General features: G+C 43.8%; 1 protein-coding gene across 3 annotated transcripts in view; it reads left to right on the top strand.

The window, feature by feature from the left end:
- The window catches only part of LOC140491858 (protocadherin-10-like), a 41,493-nt gene extending 20,890 nt beyond the window's left edge, over window positions 1–20,603 (top strand). Inside the window, exon 4 of one of the 3 annotated variants that reach the window (XM_072590271.1) lies at window positions 19,900–20,603. In XM_072590271.1, coding sequence (XP_072446372.1) covers window positions 19,900–20,159 — 260 coding nt within the window. In that variant the 3' untranslated portion in view covers window positions 20,160–20,603. The remainder of the gene's footprint in view (window positions 1–19,899) is intronic. The other 2 variants (XM_072590272.1, XM_072590273.1) reach the window with 2 other exon arrangements.
- Window positions 20,604–21,252: the final 649 nt, after the last annotated feature.

Here is a 21,252-nt window from a genome sequence, read left to right as displayed (position 1 = left end):
CAGTTAAAGGTTTACACTTCAAATACCAAACTGGGCACTATTTTCCAGACACCCACTACCTTCAGGGTGGAAGGGCTTTCCTCATGTTCCTTCTAATCCTTCTACCAATCACCTTAAATCCACTCTCCCTGGTAATTGGTTTCTGCCAGGGGTCTTCCTTGTTCACTCTATTCAAGCCCCTTATTATTGAGTTAAGACACCCCTCAGCTCCCTTAGTTCTAAGGAAAACAGCCCTAACCTATCCAATCTTTCTAAAGCTACAATTTTCAAGATTTGGCAACATTCTTGAAAAACTAACCTGTACTCTATCAAGAACAACAATGTCCTTCTTTGTAATGTGGTGATCAGAACAGTATGTAAAACTCCATCAGTGGCCGAACCAGTGCCTTTAGTGTCTATAGTTCCATCATTCCGTAGAAACAAGACAAGGCCCTTCAGCTCCTTAAACCTGTTCCACCATTCAATGAGATCATGGCTGATCAGTAGCCGAGTTCAATATACCTGCCTTTGGCCCATAACCTTAATACCTTTGAGAAAGTGAGGACTGCAGATGCTGGAGATCGGAGTCGAGAATGTGGTGCTGGAAAAGCACAGCAGCTCAGGCAGCATCTGACGAGCTGATGAAGGGCTAATGCCCAAAACATCAATTCTCCTGCTCCTCTGATGCTGCCTGACCTGCTGTGCTTTTCCAGCATCACACTCTTGGCTCCTTACTACCTTTGCTTAATGAAAATGTATCTATCTCAAATTGAAAATTAACAACCTATTCTACATCCACTGCTGTTAGTGGAAGGGGACCCTTTGCCTGTATGTAATATCTTGCCCAATGAAGGAAAGCATCACACATGTCCTGTTTATCACTTTACCTACCTGTCCTGATATGTCGAGGGATCTGTCGAGATGCACTCATGGTCTCTCACTTCATTTTACTTTCTCAATACCTTACCGTTTACTGTGTATTCTCTTGCTTTGTTCTTTCCCTAAATGCATAGTCTCACGCTTCTCCAGTTTGAATTCCATTTGTCACTTTTCTGCCCACTCAACCAAACCAGTGATATCTTCCTACAGTCAACAACCAACCTCTTCACTATCATCTGTATCATCTGCAAATTTCTCAATCATGCCTCCCACATTTAAATCTAAATCATTAACACATACCACAAACAGCAAGGGACCTGACACTGAACCCTGTGGAACATCACTGGAAGCAGCTTTCATTTGTGATGTTTTTTCTTGGATCAATTTAACATAACTTGTCTCGCAAACTCATATCAGAAATATTACAGATTACAGTCAAGCATAATAATTTATTCTGATTTGTCAACGATGCACAGCAATGTTCAAATTCACCTATTTAGACCATCTGAATATTTGAATTCAATAAACCAACAGTATGAAGCTTCTACGAATAAATTATACCTTTAAACTTACTCATTAGTGTCAAGGTTTTGCTTTAGTTTCCTCAGCTTCACACATCTCCCTCTATCCAGAGACAACTCTGTTGTCAACAGTGTAGTCCCAAAGGAAAAGGATGGTTAAATAACTGCCACAATAGCGGCTCACTATAATATATGTGTCTTTAATACTTCCAGGGAGCATTACTGAAGAGTAAGAAAAACATGATACAGATGGAGAAGGAATTATTAAGTGCACTGATCAAAGGCTAGGCTGAAAAGAGGGTACTTAAGAAAGCTTAAAGAATGTGAAAGGGTGAAAGGAAAGGGGATGGAAGGAAGAAATTCCAAACAATGAGTGTTAGATTGTTGAAAACGAATCTCTCTAGGTGAAGTGGATGGAGTCAGATCAGGAGGTTGGTATGACGGTAGGGGTGTGAGTGGTGTGTCAAAAGAGATTACAGAAGACAAGGAAGAGCTAATTTAGAATTCAGTTTTAATTAATTTCAGTTCACAGGATGTGGGTGTCGCTGGCTAGGCCAGCATTTATTGCCCGTCTCTAGTTACCCTTGAGAAGGTAGTGGTGAGCTGCCTTCTTGAACTGCTACAATCCATGTACTGTAGGAACACCCACAATGTTGCTAAGGGAAGGAGTTCCAGGGTTTTGAACAGCTAAAGTGAAGGAATGCCGATTATATGTCCAAAACAGGATAGTGAGTGTGTTGAAAGGGAACCTGAAGGAGGTGGTATTCCCATGTATGTGCTACCCTTGTCCTTCCAGATGATAATGATCATGCGTTTGGGAAGTGCTGTCTAAGGAGCCTTGGTGAATTTCTGCAGTGCATCTGTAGTTAGTATACAGTGCAGCAGGATTCCTAGCCTCTGGTTTGCACTTCATATCCACATTATTATGTAGCAAGTCCAGTTCAATTTCTGGTCAATGGCAACACTCAGGAGGTTGATAGTGGAGGATTCAGAAATGGTAATGTCATTAAATGTCAAGGGATGAGTCCATAAAAGGGCAGAAAAACCAAAGTTCTCCCAGAACATGGAGTATAATTACATTTTCATTGTGAGTTTTATGTCATCTAACACTTATTGATACAGTGATCAGAGTATTGAGTACTGGAGTTGGGAGGTCATGTTGTGGCTGTACAGGACATTGGTTAGGCCACTGTTAGAATATTGCATGCAATTCTGGTCTCCTTCCTATCGGAAAAATGTTGTGAAACTTGAAAGGGTTCAGAAAGGATTTACAATTATGTCGCCAAGGTTGGAGGATTTGAACTATAGGGAGAGTTGAATATGCTAGGGCTATTTTCCCTGGACCGTCGAAGGCTGAGGGGTGACCTTATAGAGGTTTATAAAACCATGAGGGGCATGGATAGGAAAAATAGACAAAGTCTTTTCCCTGGGGTGGGGGAGTCCAGAACTAGAGGGCATAGGTTTAGGGTGAGAGGGGAAAGAAAGAAAAGAGACCTAAGGGGCAACATTTTCACTCAGAGGGTGGTACATGTATGGAATGAGCTGCCAGAGGAAGTGGTGGAGGTTGGTACAATTACAGCATTTGAAAGGCATCTGGATGGGTATATGAATAGGAAGGGCTTGAAGGGATATGGGGCAGGTGCTGGCAGGTAGGACTAGATTGGGTTGGGATATCTGGTTGGCATGGACAAATTGGATGAATGGTCTGATTCTGTGCTGCACATCTCTATAACTCTATTCTGAGTGTAATCTTAGTAATGTAACATTGCTGCTTTTCACTCCAATGTTTGAAATTGACTGCTTCGAGAGGAAGAATGAAAGAAAAATACATTACTTTAGAACACAAATTTCATGAATTTAGGATGTTCCAGTGTACTTTACAGTTGTTGATGTACTTTAAATAACTTGGGTTGAAATATAAGAAACACAGCCAGCAACCTGCACACAACAGGATTTCACAGACAGCAACATCCTAGTGAGAAGATCAGTTCCTTGAAAGTGGAGTCGCAGGAAGATAGGATAGTGAAGAATGCATGTCTTTTATTGGTCAGAGCATTGAGTATAGGATTTGAGAGGTCACTTTGCACCTGTACAGATATTGCTGAGTTCACTTTTGGAATACTGCATGCAATTCTGTTCTCCTGCTTTCGCAAGGATGTTGTGAAACTTGAAAGGGTTCAGAAAAGATTTAGAAGGATATTGCCAGGGTTGGAGGGTTTGAGCCAAAGGGAGAGGCTGAATAGATTGGGGCTATTTTCCATGGAACTTTGGAGGTTGGGAGGTGACCTTATAGAGGTGTATAAAATCATGGGAGGCATGGATAGGATAAATAGATTTTTTTCCCCAGGGTGGGAGAGTCCAAAACTAGAGGGCATATATTTAGGGTGAGAGGGGAAAGGCATAAAGGGGACATAAGGGGCAACTTTTTCATGCAGAGACGGGTGCTTGTATGGAATGAGCTGCCAGAGGAAGTGGTGGAGGCTGGTACAATTACAAATTTAAAATGCATCTGGATGGGTATATGAATAGGAAGGGATATGGATATAGCGGGATATGGGCCAAATGCTGGCAAATGGGACTACATTACGTTAGGATATCTAGGTGCCTTGGACAAGTTGGACTGAAGGATCTGTTGCTGTGCTGCTGTATAATATCTATGAATCTACTGGACAGGCATATGGACGTACATGGAATAGTGTAGGTGGGATGGGCTTCAGATTAGTTTGACAGGGCGGCGCAACATTGAGGGCCGAAGGGCCTGTACTGTGCTGTAATATTATATGTTCTATGATTGTTATTTACCTATTATGAAAATAAAATTAAGATGCATTTAATCCTCAAAATTCAGTTTGTCAGTGTTCAAGGATTGGTAAGTGAGGTTGTGTGACTGTATAAAATGGTTCTCTTAAAGATATTGTATGAATACAGAAAATAATGTGCTCTTCCCTCGTCTCTCAAACTACCAATTATCCAAATCTTAAGTGAAAGCTAAAACCCAGAATTACGTACAGAAGATGTAATTGGTAAGCAAGTATTTAAATGTGTCGATGTTGCTCGGTGAGTGCTACTTCTCAGTGAATATGTAGGTGTGGAATTGGACAGGATGGGTGGGTGGAAGAAGTGGGTGAGTTGGTAGTGCAAGAAGTAGGTGAGGTGATGGGGGTGGTTGCTGTTTGGTGCAGTTGTCAAATTGAGACTAAGGTTAGGTTGAAGAAGGATGGAACTGAGGATACAGGAGGGGAGAGTTTGAATAGGCTTCAGGGGTTAGTCATGTGGCCAGGCAGTGGGAATGGGGAAAATTGAGGAATTAACATGGTCAGTCAATTGCATAGTTGTCCATGAGCTAGAATATTACTTCTCCGGGTAACTATCACGTTAAGTAAAGTGGAGTTTTCCGAAATCTCAAACTGAGAATCAAATCTTTTAGACAGGTCTCAGGGAGCAGAGGAGTTGTGTGTTGTAAGTTCAAACTTCCTGGACAATTTCCATGGAGTCAGTCCTTCTACAGGATCCTCACACAGTCATATGTACAGTATCTGATAATTAAAGACTGGGCAAACTAGGCCATTATTTTTTGAATAAAATCTATTTAATTTACACTTTCATGAAATGGAGATGTGTATATGTCAGTTCAATTTAGGTGCCTGCAGGGCAGGGTACTCTTGACTTGGAGTCTTCAGCTAAATCTGTTGACTGATACTGCAGCTCAGCATTGAGTAGGGTTTGGGGTATAGTATCACAAATGAAAATTTGAATCAAAAACTTAAAATCAATGTAAAAGATCCCATGGTAGAGTCTGAAGGAAATCAGAGCATTATCCTGTCCAACATTCACCTCTGAATTAACATCACTAAATTGAGATGGCTATTGAGATACCAAATTGATGTCGATGAGAGCTTGCTGTGTGGAAATTGGTTGTTGCAGCTTCTACATGATTACAGAGACTTTTAAAATGTAGTCTCAGTTAAGTGCTCTTGAACATTCTGAGGTGAAGAATGAAGCAAGATAAATGCAAGTTCCTCCTTCACAGCTTTGTGACAGATTGCATTCCACTGTCCATCTATATGCGTGATGGTTTGTATTGATGTTGACGATTCAATAGTCTGCTTGAAGATGATCATGGAATTTTCCTATTATCTGCTTCAATATTCTTCACTTAGTCAAATTGTCCTAAAATAGCAGCTCCATTTGACATCCAGAAGTAGCTGATGACATTGGATGCTACAAAGGTTACAGGCCCTGACAACATTCCAGCAATAGTACTGAAGATTTGTGCTCCAAAACTTACTTAGGCGAGCTGTATGCCTACAACACGGGCATTTACCTGACAATATGGGAACACCACCACCTTCAGGTTCCCCTCCAAGCTACTCACCACCTTGACCTGGAAATATATTGCCCTTCCTTCACTGTTGCTGGATGAAAATCCTGGAATTCCCTCCCTAATGGAATTATGGATCAACCCACAGTAAGTGGATTGCAGCGGTTGAAGAAGGCAGCTCACCACCACCTTCTCAAGGGCAACTTGGGATGGGCAATAAATGCTGGCCGAGCCAGTGACACCCACATCCCACAGATAAATAAAAATTTAATTGCTTAGGTATGTACAATTTACAAAACTCAGGATAAATCCAATCTAATTACTGCTCCATCAATCTTATCCTCAATAAAGTGATGGAAGGTGTCATTGACAGTGTGGGCAAACAGCATTTACTTAACTATGACCTGGTCACCATTGCTCTGTTTGGGATTTAGCATTCAAAACTAGCTTTTGACCTTACTAAAATGGATAAAAAAGCTGAATTCCAGAGGTGAGGTGAGAGTGATTTCCCTTGACATGAAGGCTGCATTTGACTGGCTGTGACAATAAGGAGCCCTAGCAAAACCAGACTCATTGAAAATCAGGGGAGAAATCTTCACTGGTTGGAGTCATACCTGGCACATAGGAAGATGGTTGTGGTTGTTGAAGATCAATCACCTCAACCACAGAACATCTCAGTGGGGGTTCCTCAGGGTAATGTCCTTGGCCCAAACATCCTCAGCTGTTTCATTAATGACCTTCCCTCTATCACAATGTCAGACATGAGGATGTTTGTTTGCCAATGATTTCACAATGATCAGTACCCTTCACTACTTCTCAGATTCAGGAGTACGTGGACATCAACATCATACCTGGACAACATTCAGGTTTGGGCAGATGGGTGGCCAGAAATGTTTGCAGACGAAAATATCAGGCATATGACCATCTCCAACAAGAGACACTTTAACCATCACCCCTTGACATTCAATGGCATTACCATCACTGAATCCCTGATACCCAACATACTGGATGTTACTGTTGACCAGAACCTGGACTGGACTAGCCATATAAACAGGCATCCTTGCAAGAGGATTCGCAGTAGGGTTAAAATCAACGAGGTAAAAACAATGACTGCAGATGCTGGAAACCAGATTCTGGATTAGTGGTGCTGGAAGAGCACAGCAGTTCAGGCAGCATCCAAGGAGCAGTGAAATCGACGTTTCGGGCAAAAGCCCTTCATCAGGAATAGATGAAGGGCTTTTGCCCGAAACGTCGATTTCGCTGCTCCTTGGATGCTGCCTGAACTGCTGTGCTCTTCCAGCAATACTAATCCAGAACCTAGCCATATAAACACAGGAGTCAGGACTTCAACAGCATGTAACTCCCCTCCTGACTCCCCAAAGCCTTTCCACTATCTATAAGGCACAAGCCAGGGGTGTGATGGAATACTCCCCAGTTGCCTGGATGAATGCATCGCCGACAACACTCAAGAAGCTTAACGTTATCCATGTTAAAGTGCTTGATTGACACCACATCCAGCACCTAAAAAATCTCATCCTTCCATCACCGCAGCAGTGCCCATCTACAAGATGCACTGCCAAAAATCACCAAGGCTCTTTCAATAGCACCTTCCAAACCCCTGACCCTTAAACTGCAGACAAGGATAACAGATGCATGGGAATACCAGCATCGGCAATCACAGAATCCCTACAGTGCGGAAACAGACCCTTCAGCTCAACAGGTCCACACCGACCCTCCAAAGAGTAACTCACCCAGACCCATTCCCCTACATTTAACCCCTGACCAATGCACGTAACCTACACATCCCCGAACACTATGGGCAATTTAGCATGGCCAATTCACCTAACCTGCACATCTCTGGACTGTGGGAGGAAACCAGAACACTCGGAGGAAACCCACACAGACACAGGGGGAATGTGCAAACTCCACATAGACAGTCGCCCGAGGGTGGAATCAAACCCCAGTCCCTGGTGCTGTGAAGCAGCAGTGCGATCCACTGAGCCACTGTAATATTATCTCCAATCCTTCAGTGTCACTGGGTTAAAATTTTTTAACTTGCTTTCTGTAACAGTATAGGCGGACTGCAGTAATTCAACACAGCAGCTTAATACCACCCTCTCCAGGACATTTAGGATGGGAAATAAACACAGACTCATGACTCAAAGATAGGTGGAGGGACAGATAGTTTTGAGGAAGTGGGGAGGCTTCAGGTGACTTTGGACAGGCTAGGAGAGTGGGCAATGGAGTGTCAGATGGTATACAATGTAGGAAAGTGTGAGGTTACACACTTTGGCAGGAAAATAGAGGTGTAGACTAAGGTGTGAAAATGCTTTGGAAATCTGAAGCACAAAATGATTTAGGAGTCCTAGTTCAGGATTCTCTTAAGGTTAGCTTGCAGGTTCAGGTGACAGTTAAGAAGGTCAAATACAATGTTGGCATTCACTTCAAGAGGGCTAGAATACAAGAGCAGAGATGTACTGCTGAGGCTGTATGAGGCTCTGGTTAGACTGCATTTGGAATACTGTGAGCAGTTTGGGATCCTGTATCTAAGGAAGGATGTGTTGGCATTGGAGGGGGTCAGGAGAATGTTTACAAGAATGGTTCCGGGGATGAAGGACTTATCTTTATTCACCAACATAAGAGTGCAGGGATAGAGAGGAGGGGTTGTTGTTGAATCTTCCTGAAACTTTATAAGACGTTTGTTAGGCCACAGTTAGATTACTGCAAACAGTGCCACTCCTTGCATTATAGGAAGGATTATGATCATGCTGGAGAGGGTACAGTAAAGGTTTCTGAGGGTATTGCCATGGATGGATGGATGAGGATGGTTTGCTCTGGGACACAGAGGCTACCAGGGAGGTCTCATTAAGTTCTGCAAAACTGCAAGAGAGTGCATAGAAGGTAGCAATTTCACTATCCAGTGATATCCAGTGGTGTCCAATGGGTGGGCATTGGTTAGGGGAGTTGGCAGGAAGGTCACAGGGGATTTCTGGAGGAGTTGTTTTTCACTCGGAGGGAATTGCGAGTTTGAAATTGACAATCTGGAGGGTGAAATAGGGACCCCTATCACATTTAAAGGTGTTAGCATTTATTGACAATGCAACTGCTATTCTCCCGTGCACAGAAGTGGATAGAGTCGTACAGTACAGAAAAGGCCCTTTGGCCCACTCAGACTGCACAAACAAAAAAATGACTAAATCGACCTGAGTCCCACTTTCCAGCACTTGGCCCAAAGCTTTGAATGTTATGATATTTCAAGTGGCTCATACAAGTGCTTTTTAAAGGCTGTGATGTTTACTGCCTCACTACTCTCCCAGTGCAGTCCAGTCATAGAGTCATAGAGATGTACAGCATGGAAACAGACCCTTCAGTCCAATCCATCATGCCGACCAGATATCCCAACCCAATCTCGTCCCACCTGTTAGCACCCGGCCCATATCCCTCCAAACCCTTCCTATTCATGTACCCAACCAAATGCCTCTTAATTGTACCAGCCTCCACCACATCCTCTGGCAGCTCATTCCATACACATACTACCCTCTGCATGAAAAAGTTGCCCCTTAGGTCTCTTTTATATCTTTCCCCTCTCACCCTAAACCTATGCCCTCTAGTTCTAGACTCCCCCACCCCAGGGAAAAGACTTTGTCTATTTGTCCTATCCATGCCCCTCATAATTTTGTAAATCTCTATAAGGTCACCCCTCAGCCTCCGACGCCCCAGGGAAAACAGCCCAGCCTGTTCAGCCTCTCCCTGTAGCTCAAATCCTCCAACCCTGGCAACATTCTTGTAAATCTTTTCTGAACCCTTTCAAGTTTCACAACATCTTTCTGATAGGAAGGAGACCAGAATTGCATGCAATATTCCAACAGTGGCCTTACCAATGTCCTGCACAGCCACAACATGACCTCCCAACTCCTGTACTCAATACTCTGACCAACCAAGGAAAGCATACCAAACACCTTCTTCACTATCCTATCTACCTGCGACTCCACTTTCAAGGAGCCGTGAACTTGCACTCCAAGGTCTCTTTGTTCAGCAACACTCCCTAGGACCTTACCATTAAGTGTATAAGTCCTGCTAAGATTTGCTTTCCCAAAATGCAGCACCTCGAATTTATCTGAATTAAACTCCATCCGCCACTTCTCAGCCCATTGGTCCATCTGGTCAAGATCCTGCTGTAATCTGAGGTAACCCTCTTTGCTGTCGACTACACCTCCAATTTTGGGGTCATCTGCAAACTTACTAACTGTGCCTCTTATGCTCACATCCAAATCATTTATGTAAATGACAAAAAGTAGAGGACCCAGCACCGATCCTTGTGGCACTCCACTGGTCACAGGCCTCCAGTCTGAAATACAACCCTCCACCACCACTCTCTCTGTCTTCTACCTTTGAGCCAGTTCTGTATCCAAATGGCTAGTTCTCCCTCACTTCCATGAGATTTAACGTTGCTAATCAGTCTCCCATGGGAACCTTGTCGAACGCCTTACTGAAGTTCATATAGATCACATCTACTGCTCTGCCCTCATCAATCCTCTTTGTTACTTCTTTAAAAAAACTCAACCAAGTTTATTAGACATGATTTCCCACACACAAAGCCATGTTGACTATCCCGAATCATTCCTTGCACTTCCAAATATATGTACATCCTGTCCCTCAGGATTCCCTCCAACAACTTGGCCACCACCGAGATCAGGCTCACTGGTCTATTGTTCCCTGGCTTGTCTTTACCGCCCTTCTTAAACAGTGGCAATACTTTGCCAACCTCCAGTCTTCTGGCACCTCCTCTGTGACTATCGATGATACAAATATCTCAGTAAGAGGCCCAGCAGTCACTTCTCTAGCTTCCCACAGAGTTCTCGGATACACCCGATCAGGTCCTGGGGATTTATCCACCTTTAACCATTTCAAGACATCCAGCACTTCCTCGTCTGTAATCTGAACATTTTGCAAGATGTCACCATCTATTTCTCTACAGCCTATATCTTCCATATCCTTTTCCACAATAAATACTGATGCAAAATATTCATTTAGCATCTCCCCCATTTTTTGTGGCTCCACACAAAGGCCGCCTTGCTGATCTTTGAGGGTCCCAATTCTCTCCCTAGTTACCCATTCGTCCTTAACATATTTGTAAAAACCCTTTGAATTCTCCTTAATTCGATTTGCCAAAGCTATCTCATGTCCCTGTTTTGCCTTCCTGATTTCCCACTTAAGTATACTTCTACATCCTTTATACTCTTCTAAGGATTCACTCGATCTCTCCTGTCTATACCTGACATATGCTTCCTTCTTTATCTTAACCAAACCCTCAATTTATTTCGTCATCCAGTGTTCCCTATACCTACCAGCCTTCCCTTTCACCCTGACAGGAATATACTTTCTCTTGATTCTTGTTATCTCATTTCTGAAGGCTTCCCATTTTCCAGCTGTCCCTTTACCTGCGAACACCTGCCTCCAATCAGCGTTTGAAAGTTCTTGCCTAATACTGTCAAAATTGGCCTTTCTCCAGTTTAGGACTTCAACTTTTATCCTTTTCCTTTACTATTTTAAAACGAATAGAATTATAGTCGCTGGCCCCAAAGTGCTCCCCCACCGACACCTCAGTCACCTGCCCTGCCTTATTTCCCAAGAGTAGGTCAAGTGTTGCACCTTCTCTAGTAGGTACATCCACATACTGAATCAGAAAATTGTCTTGTACACACTTACGAAATTCCTCTCCATCTAAACCTTTAACACTATGGCAGTCCCAGTCAATGTTTGGAAAGTTAAAATCCCCTACTATAACTACCCTATTATTGATTCGGAGATGCCGGTGTTGGACTGGGGTGTACAAAGTTAAAAATCACACAACACCAGGTTAAAGTCCAACAGTTTTAATTGGAAGCACACCTGATCACCTGATGAAGGAGCGTCGCTCCGAAAGCTAGTGTACTTCCAATTAAACCTGTTGGACTATAACCTGGTGTTGTGTGATTTTTAACTTTTTATACCCTATTATTCTTACAGATAGCTGAGATCTCCCTACAAGTTTGTTTCTCAATTTCCCTCTGACTATTGGGGGGTCTATAATACAATCCCAATAAGGTGATCATCCCTTTCTTATTTCTCAGTTCCACCCAAATAACTTCCCTGGATGTATTTCCGGGAGTATCCTCCCTCAGCACAGCTGTAATGCTATCCCTTATCAAAAATGCCACTCCCTCTCCTCTCTTGCCTCCCTTTCTATCCTTCCTGCAGCATTTGTATCCTGGAACATTAAGCTGCCAGTCCTGCCTATCCCTGAGCCATGTTTCCGTAATTGCTATGATATCCCAGTCCCATGTTCCTAACCATGCCCTGAGTTCATCTGCCTTCCCTGTTAGGCCCCTTGCATTGAAATAAATGCAGTTTAATTTATTAGTCCTACCTTTCCCTGCCTGCCCTGACTGTTTGACTCACTTCTGTTCTCAGCTGTACCCGTCTTAGATCGATCTCTTTCCTCACTATCTCCCTGGGTCCCACCCCTCCCCCCCACCCCCCACCACCTGACTAGTTTAAATCCTCCCAAGCAGTTCTAGCAAATTTCCCTGCCAGTATATTAGTCCACTTCCAATTTAGGTGCAATCCATTCTTCTTGTACAGGTCACAGTCCCCAAAACCTTCTGGCTAGAAAAAGGTTTTTCCTGAAATCTCCTCTGAACCACCTGCCTTTCACTTTAAAATTGTTAACTGACCCTTCAACGAAGAGGAACAATTGCTTTCTATCTACTCAGTCCATGCCCCTCAAATTTTTACACACCTCTATCAGGTCACTCCCTCAGTCTTCTCTGTTCCAAAGAAAACATCCCGAGCTTATTCAGTCTCTCCATCCCAGACAGCATCCTGGAAAATCTCCCAGTATCTCTCCAGTGCAATCACAACCTTCCTACAGTACAGAGACTGGAAATGAACACAGTATTCCAGCTGGCACCTAACCATAGTCCTGTACAGCTGCAATACTATCTCCTTGCTCTTATAATCCACACCACAACTGGTAAAGGCAAATAGAGTCACAAAGCTATACAGCACGGAAACAGACCCTTCGGTCCAACCAGCCCAAGCTGAACATAATCCCAAACTAAACTAGCCCCACCTGTCTTCTCCTGGACCATATCCCTCCAAATCTTTCCTGTTCATGTATCCATCCAAATGTCTTTTAAATGTGTAATCGATTCCTCTCATTATCTTAGAAACTTCTACCAGATCACTTCTTAACCTCCTACGCCACAGTGACTAAGTCCCAGTCTTTCCAGCCTTTCTTTATAACTCAAAACCTCCATATCTGGCAAATCTCTTCTGAACCCTCTCCAGCTTCTTAACTAGCTTACTAACCTACCTTACTGCCTTCAGCAATCTGTGGACAAGCAAACCAAGATCCCTATAATCCTCTGAACATCCTACTCTTCCGCCATTTATTGAAATAGATGCTTTTGTTCTTTGCAGGTCCAGAGACTGTGAGCTGGAATGTAGTAAGTTAAATTCAATGTGGGTCTTTGGTTGGCACCAACATGATGGGCTGAATGAATTTCACTTGTAGTGTAGTAAGCCTATGTTTGTATGTTAGAATGATATGAACACTGAGGAATTATTCCTTTTATTTGTTCATGGGATGTCTGTATCACTGGCTAGGCCAGCAGAGGGCAGTTAAGAGTTAACAACATTGCTGTGGGTCTGGAGTCACATGTAGGCCAGATCAGAGATGGCTGGCAGATTTCCTTCCCTAAATGGCATTACTGAACCAGAAGGCATTTTACTAAAATAACAGTATTTACATAGTCCACATATTAGATTAACATTGTTATTTCATACTTTTATTGGATTCAAAGTTCCTCGACCCGCCACAGTGGAATTTGAACCAATGGGCTTCTAGATTACTAACCCAGTGACATTATACCCCTTGAGAATAAGGTTCAGGCCTCAGAGATGAGGAGGAACGTCTTCACCAAGAGAATGCAGACATAGCTATTAGGGATAAAGGGATCAATGGGTATGGGACAGAAACAGGAGTAATTTCCTGAGGTGGATGATCATATTGAATGGCATGGGAGGCTCAAAGGGCTGAATGGCCTACACTTGCTCCTACTTTCTGTGTTTCTATGTGAATGCAGCATGGAGTTGGATGTTTCTATAATCTTTCCTCAATGAAAAAAGTGCAATGTTTTCTCAAATCCCTTTTGCCTCAGTAGAGCAGGGTTGTGTGTGTGAATATAAGTAGCTAAAAGAATATACAAATACAATGCACTTGAGTCTGATTGTTCATCTTTTATGGATTCCGACTGTAATTCTTAGCACAGTCAAGATTTTTGAGTAAAGGATATCCAGTGGCAGAACCACATCTAGTGCTGGACTGTATGTTCTGAATTTTGGAAGCACGGGCTGGTTAAATACAGTCAGTAAACCACCTGCTGTGGTGGTTAGATCTGAATTAGTCACTGATAAATCCAGTAACAATATTGTCTAGCAAATGTCTTAATCTGGAGAGTTGTAAGAATGTGAAACTGATATCAAGGGGATGTTTGGGAGGAATTTAAAGGGAGGCCAACTAAACAAATAAGGGAACAAGCATTGGAGTTTATTAGATTGGGTTTTATTGATGTGTACCCGAGTACAGGAGTACAATGAAAAGTGTACAGAGTTACAATACAACATTTGGAACTAAAACAAAATCTGAAGTTAAAGCAACAGAAACAAAATGAAAAGTAAATGTCTGGTTTACCCTCACTGTCATCACGAGTCTCAAGCCAGGTTCACCAATGGTGTCTGTGCGGGCCCCATGATGGGGTGCAATGAAGATGTTTAAGCTTGCTTGGCTTTCCTACTAATAACAATAGAACAAGTAAAATAAATTGAAGCATTAGAGATCCTTCATTGATTGCTTCTCACCATGTGGCGGGGGAGCCCAGCAATCCCAAGTGTGTGCTTACACACTAGGCAGTGCTGCAAGCGCTCTCCTGTGTGATTACACAAACCAAAGCATTTTATACCTTTTTTTTAAAAGAGTGTTTCCTGCAGTTTCATGTGCAACTGCCCCAATTCAGTTACTGCTGGGACATGTTGGGACAAGCCTTTGGTCACATGCACTCGTTATCTTGCTGTTCACAGTAGTTTCTTTGTTTACGCTTGGTCCTGTCCAAGCTAACCACACTCTGCCCTGACACCATTTTGTTTAACAAATTAGTTTCAAGCAAGCTAAAATGTATCCTAAAATGTACCATTCTTACAAAGAGGGGTGTGAGGACCTTCATGTGGAGCTTAACAATCAGCATGGAACTGTTAGGCCGAACAGCCTGTTTCCGAGCTGGAGTTATTTTGTCTCTTAAGCTAATTTTTAATTTTGTTCCAGAATTCATGCACCAGTGGAAAGTTTGTTTTTATCTGCCAAGATCATTTGGAGTCAACCATGCAATGGTTGACTCCAAATGAAGTCAGGTCAGGGTTGCAAACTTCCTTTCCTGAAGGATAATTCAGAACCTGCTATGGTTTCTTAATCCAACAGCAGCCTTCCTGGTCTTTTAGCAACTGGTAAAAACAATGACTGCAGATGCTGAAAATCAAATACTGGATTAGTGGTGCTGGAAGAGCACAGCAGTTCAGGCAGCATCCAACGAGCAGCGAAATCAACGTTTCGGGCAAAAGCCCTTCATCAGGAATAAAAAACAGGCTGTTCGGCCTAACAGTTCCATGCTGATTGTTAAGCTCCACATGAAGGTCCTCACACCCCTCTTTGTAAGAATGGTACATTTTAGCAACTGGTGCCAGCCCAGAACTTTATTGCACTCAGTTGGTAACACTTTGCCATTGTGGGATTTTAACTGATAAACCCAACTGTTATCTGTGCAATGACATAACCGTGACATACCTATCACCCACAGCATTTGTGTACCTGCAGTATATCTGAAATTTAATTCACCCCAGTGCACTCCTGAGAATAATTATCTCTGATCTGTTGACAAAGAGATGGTTCTAAGGAAATTCTCGAGGTAGATGGTAAAAGGAAATTTTAAAGCAGGTAGTGTAAAGTTTGGCGCCCAGCCAGTTGAAGTCAAGACCACCAGAAATGGGGGGAAGTGAGTGCTGGGGCACATAATTCCAGACACAGTCACAATGTGTCTTGGTACATCAGTAACCAGGGGGTTAATGCATTATATGTGAATGTCACACCATTGCATCTATAACACCAGTGGAGAACTAATAATACTCAGTCAACAGCTTGAATCTTTCTTGGAGGATGTTGGACTCAACTTCATCACTGCCTTTGTTGTTGGAATATTTGGTCTGAAAATGACTAAAATATTCCCCTGTTTTTAAATCATTCCTTTTGTTGAACTTTTGCTCAGTTTCTGCATTTCTGCTTTCCACATTCAGGTTAGACTTCTCTAACCCAGTGAAGTGTGTTGCTGGAAAAGCGCAGCAGGTCAGGCAGCATCCAAGGAGCAGGAGAATCAACATTTCGGGCATAAGCCCTTCTTCAGGAATGAGGAGGGTGTGCCAAGCAGGCTAAGATAAAAGGTAGGGAGGAGGGACTTGGGGGAGGGGCATTGGGAATGCGATAGGTGGAAGGAGGTTAAGGTGAGGGTGATAGGCCAGAGACGGGGTGGGGGCGGAGAGGTCAGGAAGAAGATTGCAGGTCAAGAAGGCGGTGCTGAGTCCGAGGGTTGGGACTGAGATAAGGTGGGGGGAGGGGAAAAGAGGAAGCTGGAGAAATCTGCATTCATCCCTTGTGGTTGGAGGGTTCCTAGGCAGAAGATGAGGTGCTCTTCCTCCAGGCGTCGTGTTGCCATGGTCTGGCGATGGATGAGGCCAAGGACCTGCATGTCCTTGGTGGAGTGGGAGGGGGAGTTAAAGTGTTCAGCCACAGGGCGGTTGGGTTGGTTGGTGCGGGTGTCCCAGAGGTGTTCTCTGAAATGTTCCGCAAGTAGGCGGCCTGTCTCCCCAGTGTAGAGGAGGCCACATCGGGTGCAGTGGATGCAGTAAATCATGTGTGTGGAGGTGCAGGTGAGTTTGTGACGGATATGGAAGGATCCCTTGGGGCCTTGGAGTGAAGTGAGGGGGGAGGAGTAGGCGCAAGTTTTGTATTTCTTGTGGTTGCAGGGGAAGGTGCCGGGAGTGGAGGTTGGGTTGGTGGGGGGTGTGGACCTGACGAGGGAGTCGCGGAGGGAGTGGTCTTTCCGGAATGCTGATAGGGGAGGGGAGGGAAATATATAAACCTTGCGCCCACATCTCCCCCTCACTTCCCTCCAAGGCCACAAGGGATCCTTCCATATCCGTCACAAATTCACCTGCACCTCTACACACATCATTTACTGCATCCTCTGCACCCAATGTGGCCTCCTCTACCTTGGGGAGACAGGCCGCCTACTTACGGAACATTTCAGAGAACACCTCTGGGACACCCGCACCAACCAACCCAACCGCCCTGTGGCTGAACACTTTAACTCCCCTCCCACTCCACCAAGGACATGCAGGTCCTTGGCCTCATCCATCGCCAGACCATGGCAACACAACACCTGGGGGAAGAGCGCCTCATCTTCCGCCTAGGAACCCTCCAACCACAAGGGATGAATGCAGATTTCTCCAGCTTCCTCATTTCCCCTCCCCACACCTTATCTCAGTCCCAACCTTTGGGCTCAGCACCGCCTTCTTGACTTGCAATCTTCTTCCTGACCTCTCCGCCCCCACCCCGTCTCTGGCCTATCACCCTCACCTTAACCTCCTTCCACCTATCGCATTCCCAACGCCCCTCCCCCAAGTCCCTCCTCCCTACCTTTTATCTTAGCCTGCTTGGCACACCCTTCTCATTCCTGAAGAAGGGCTTATGCCCGAAATGTCGATTCTCCTGCTCCTTGGATGCTGCCTGACCTGCTGCGCTTTTCCTGCAACACATTTTTCAGCTCTGATCTCCAGCATCTGCAGTCCTCACTTTCTCCTAACCCAGTAAAGTGACCGAGTAAAATAGTCCAAACCTTGTTCCAGTGACAGGTGAAAACTTTATAGACAAATAGCAGTTAGAAAAATGTCAAAGTTTTGAGTTTCCCACATGATCCAACAGCACCATCAAGAGACCAGTATTAGATATTACATGTTTTGAATTGACTCCAGTGCTCACCAGTGCCCCGCCGTGGATTCCATTGCGTACTGCATATGGAAAAGTGTCATGTTGAAAAATGAACAGATTTCCCAGCAAGACGCTTTGTGGTGCGACCAGTTGGCGTCGCTGTTTACCCATTAAGGAAGGGAGCACTTCTAATCCCTGTTGCCCTATCTTTTCAAATTTTTTTCCTTTATCCACTTCTGCAACTAATTTCAAATGTTGACAGTTTCTGCATCCAACCCAAACTTTGGAGGTGAATTCTGTGACTGCACAACTCAGTGAGAAGAAACTTTTCCTATCTTCTGTTCTTTTTTAATAATGCAAACAAGGGATATGTTATCACTGGCTGGCCTGCATTTATTGCTTATCCTAGTTTGCCCTTGAGAAGGGGATGGTGAGCTGCCTACTTGAACCACTACAGTCCATGTGCTGTAGGTCGACAAACAATGTCCTTAGAGAGGGATTTGATGCAGCAATGGATCAGGAATGGTGATATATTTCCAAGTCAGGATGATGAGTAGCTTAGTGGTAAGCTTGTTTGTGTGGATGTTCCTATGTATCTACTGCCCTTGTCCTTGTAGATGGAAGTGGTTGTGGGTTTGGAAGGTGCTGTCTAAGGATATTTGGTGAATTTCTGCAGTGCTTCTTGCAGATATTATACACCACTGCTGCTGGTGGAGGGAGTGGATACTTGTGGATGTGATGCCAATCAAGTGGGCTGCTATGTCATGGATGGTTTCAAACTTCATGAGTGTTGTTGGAGCCGCATCGATCCAGGCAAGAGGGAGGTATTCTATCACATCCCTGACTGTGCCTTGTTAATGCTGGACAGGATTTGGGGAGTCAGGAGTTAAGTTATTCTCTGCTGTAGTCCTAGCTTCTGACCTACTCTTGTAGCCACTGTGTTTTTTTGTCGAGTTGAGCTTCTGGTCAATGGTAATCCCCCTAGGATGTTAATAGCAGGGAGGGGGGTTCAGTGATGGTAATGCCATTGAATAATAATGGGAGGTCATTTGGTTATCTCTAATTGGAGGTGGTCATTACCTGATGCACTTACAATAAATTTAGTCATTTAGGCTGAATTAACAATTGAAAATATTCTGCTCTGGTTTACCCTGCAGCTCTTTCAGGGTGCTAGCATGAGTATGCTGGGCCAAATGACCTCCTCATGTTTAAATTCATCATGTTCAATGCTTTAGTCACAGGTTATGGGAGTCACAGGTTATGGGCCTTTGACCCATTGTGTCTGTGGTTTGCGTCAAGACCCATCTATTCTAATCCCATTTCCCAGCACTTGAGGCAGAGCCTTATATGCTGTGGCACATTTAGTGTAAATATAAAAATGTCTTAAATGTTGTAACTTGCATTGTAAGAGTCCATAACTTGTGTTGTTTTGACTAATGTTACACATTCTTAATTGCTTTTCCCCAAGAGTCAAAGTTCATGTGTTCAAATTTCCTGCAAAGCTATCTGCTGTCAGTCCAGTGCCTGGATTGTTGGAGACACCAGCCTTGTGTTGAGATGTTTGGCAGAGGTCTACCCCCTTGGTGGGTCAGACGAGATCTCAAGGTCCCATTTTGAAGAAGAATGGGGGTGTACCCCCTGGTGTCTTGGCCAACATGAATTCCTCAACTAATACTGCTACAACAGATTATCTGGTAGTGCCTCATTCTGAATGTACACCTGGCTGCCATGTTTCTCATATTACACCAATGACTACACTTCATAGAACAAAGAACAAAGAAAATTTACTGCCCAGGAACAGGTCCTTTGGCCCTCCAAGCCTGGGCCGATCCAAATCCACTGTCTAAACCTGTCGCTCAATTCCTAAGCTTCTCTATTCCCCTGCTCCCCACGTACTCATGCATCTGTCCTGATGCATCTTAAGTGATCTACCGTGCCTGCCTCTACTACCTCTGCTGGCAACACGTTATAGGCACCGACCACCCTCAGTGTAAAGTTAATTCCTTCAGTGGCCGTTATGCACTCAGGGGTATGGCGAGGTGAAGCGAAACATATCTTTTCCAATATTCGCACATATGTTTGTGGGATTCTTTTAATTGATTTATTTTCTTTCTTAAATGCAGAAACCAATGGGCTAGCCCCATTGCCAGAAGCTGATGTTCATGGATGGATACCAAGGTATGGACCTCAGTACCCTTACCCTGACCAGCCCCCTGGGTACAAGCTGAATGTCTACATACCTGGCAGTGCCCCACTGAAGCTGAGTAAACTGCAGTCCTTCACGGCCAGTGACATGGACAAGAACAACACTTTCTCAACCTTTGGGAAAAAAACAAAACTGATTTCATCACTTGATATCAAGCCGGATAGAACTTTGACTTAAAGGTCTCAACATAGTGTCATCTTTGTGTGATTCCAAACTTTCAGTTCTGAAAACAAAAAGTCATTTTACTCATTTTAACAACAGATAATTCATGAATAATTGACAATAGAAAAAGCAATGAAGGAGTGAAGGTATTTGTTTTTAACACAAGTTATGATCTGGATTCAGTGGTAATGTTTAAAACAAGATGGAACTCTAACTAGAAAGGGACAATCAACAAGACTATTGGGAAGGACCGTTGGAGAGGGGACAGGAAGGTGCGATGAGCTCTAAAGTGTTCCCTTCTCTGCTGTACGATTCAATGATCTGTCATTTGAAGATTGTTTTCGGAGCATGTTTCAGATTAAATCAGATTGTGATGTTTTGTCTTCCACTGTGTTTCGTCACAAGGATAATTTCTCATAGCTTCTGAATGTTGTGTGAAAATGAATGATCTTCCACACACCACTGTTGCTGGTTCATTTTTTTGAATAATGAAAGACAATTCATGCTGAGGGGCTGTATTTTAATCCAATGCTGAATGAAACACAAACAGAAGCTGCTGGAGAAACTCAGCAGATCTGGCAGCATCTGTGGAGTGAAAAAGAGAGTTAATGTCTCGAGTCCAGTGACCTTTCTTCAGAACTGATAATAGCTTGGGAAATATGAGATATACACTTGAAGACATGGGGGGTGTGAAAGGATCAGTAATTGAGTCATAGAATCGCTATAGTGTGGAAGCAGGCCATTTGTCCCATTGAGTCCACACCAGCCCTCTGAAGATCATTCCACCCACACAAATCCCATCCCTGTAACCCTGCATTTCCCATAGCCAATCTACCCAACCTGCAAATCCATGGAAACTCTGGGCAATTTAAGTAGAAACAGAGCCAAGAGAGGGGGAAAACAGCAGCGAGCAGACAGACGGATGGATAATGGTAAACCAGGAAGAAAGAAAAGCTACTAATGGGGACCAGAAATTGGAGAAAGTGGATTGGCTATGCTGAACACAGACCATGTCATAACAGGGCCTGGGGTGTGGACGAAGGTGACACAGTGGATGCGTCCCTACCTCTGGGCCAGCATTACTGGATTCAATTCCCACTTGCCCTGC

The sequence above is a fragment of the Chiloscyllium punctatum genome, chromosome 20 (assembly GCF_047496795.1).
Source record: "Chiloscyllium punctatum isolate Juve2018m chromosome 20, sChiPun1.3, whole genome shotgun sequence".
Lineage (NCBI taxonomy): Eukaryota > Metazoa > Chordata > Chondrichthyes > Orectolobiformes > Hemiscylliidae > Chiloscyllium > Chiloscyllium punctatum.
Note: the sequence above shows the minus strand (reverse complement) of the source record. Positions and strands in the feature narration are given on the sequence as shown.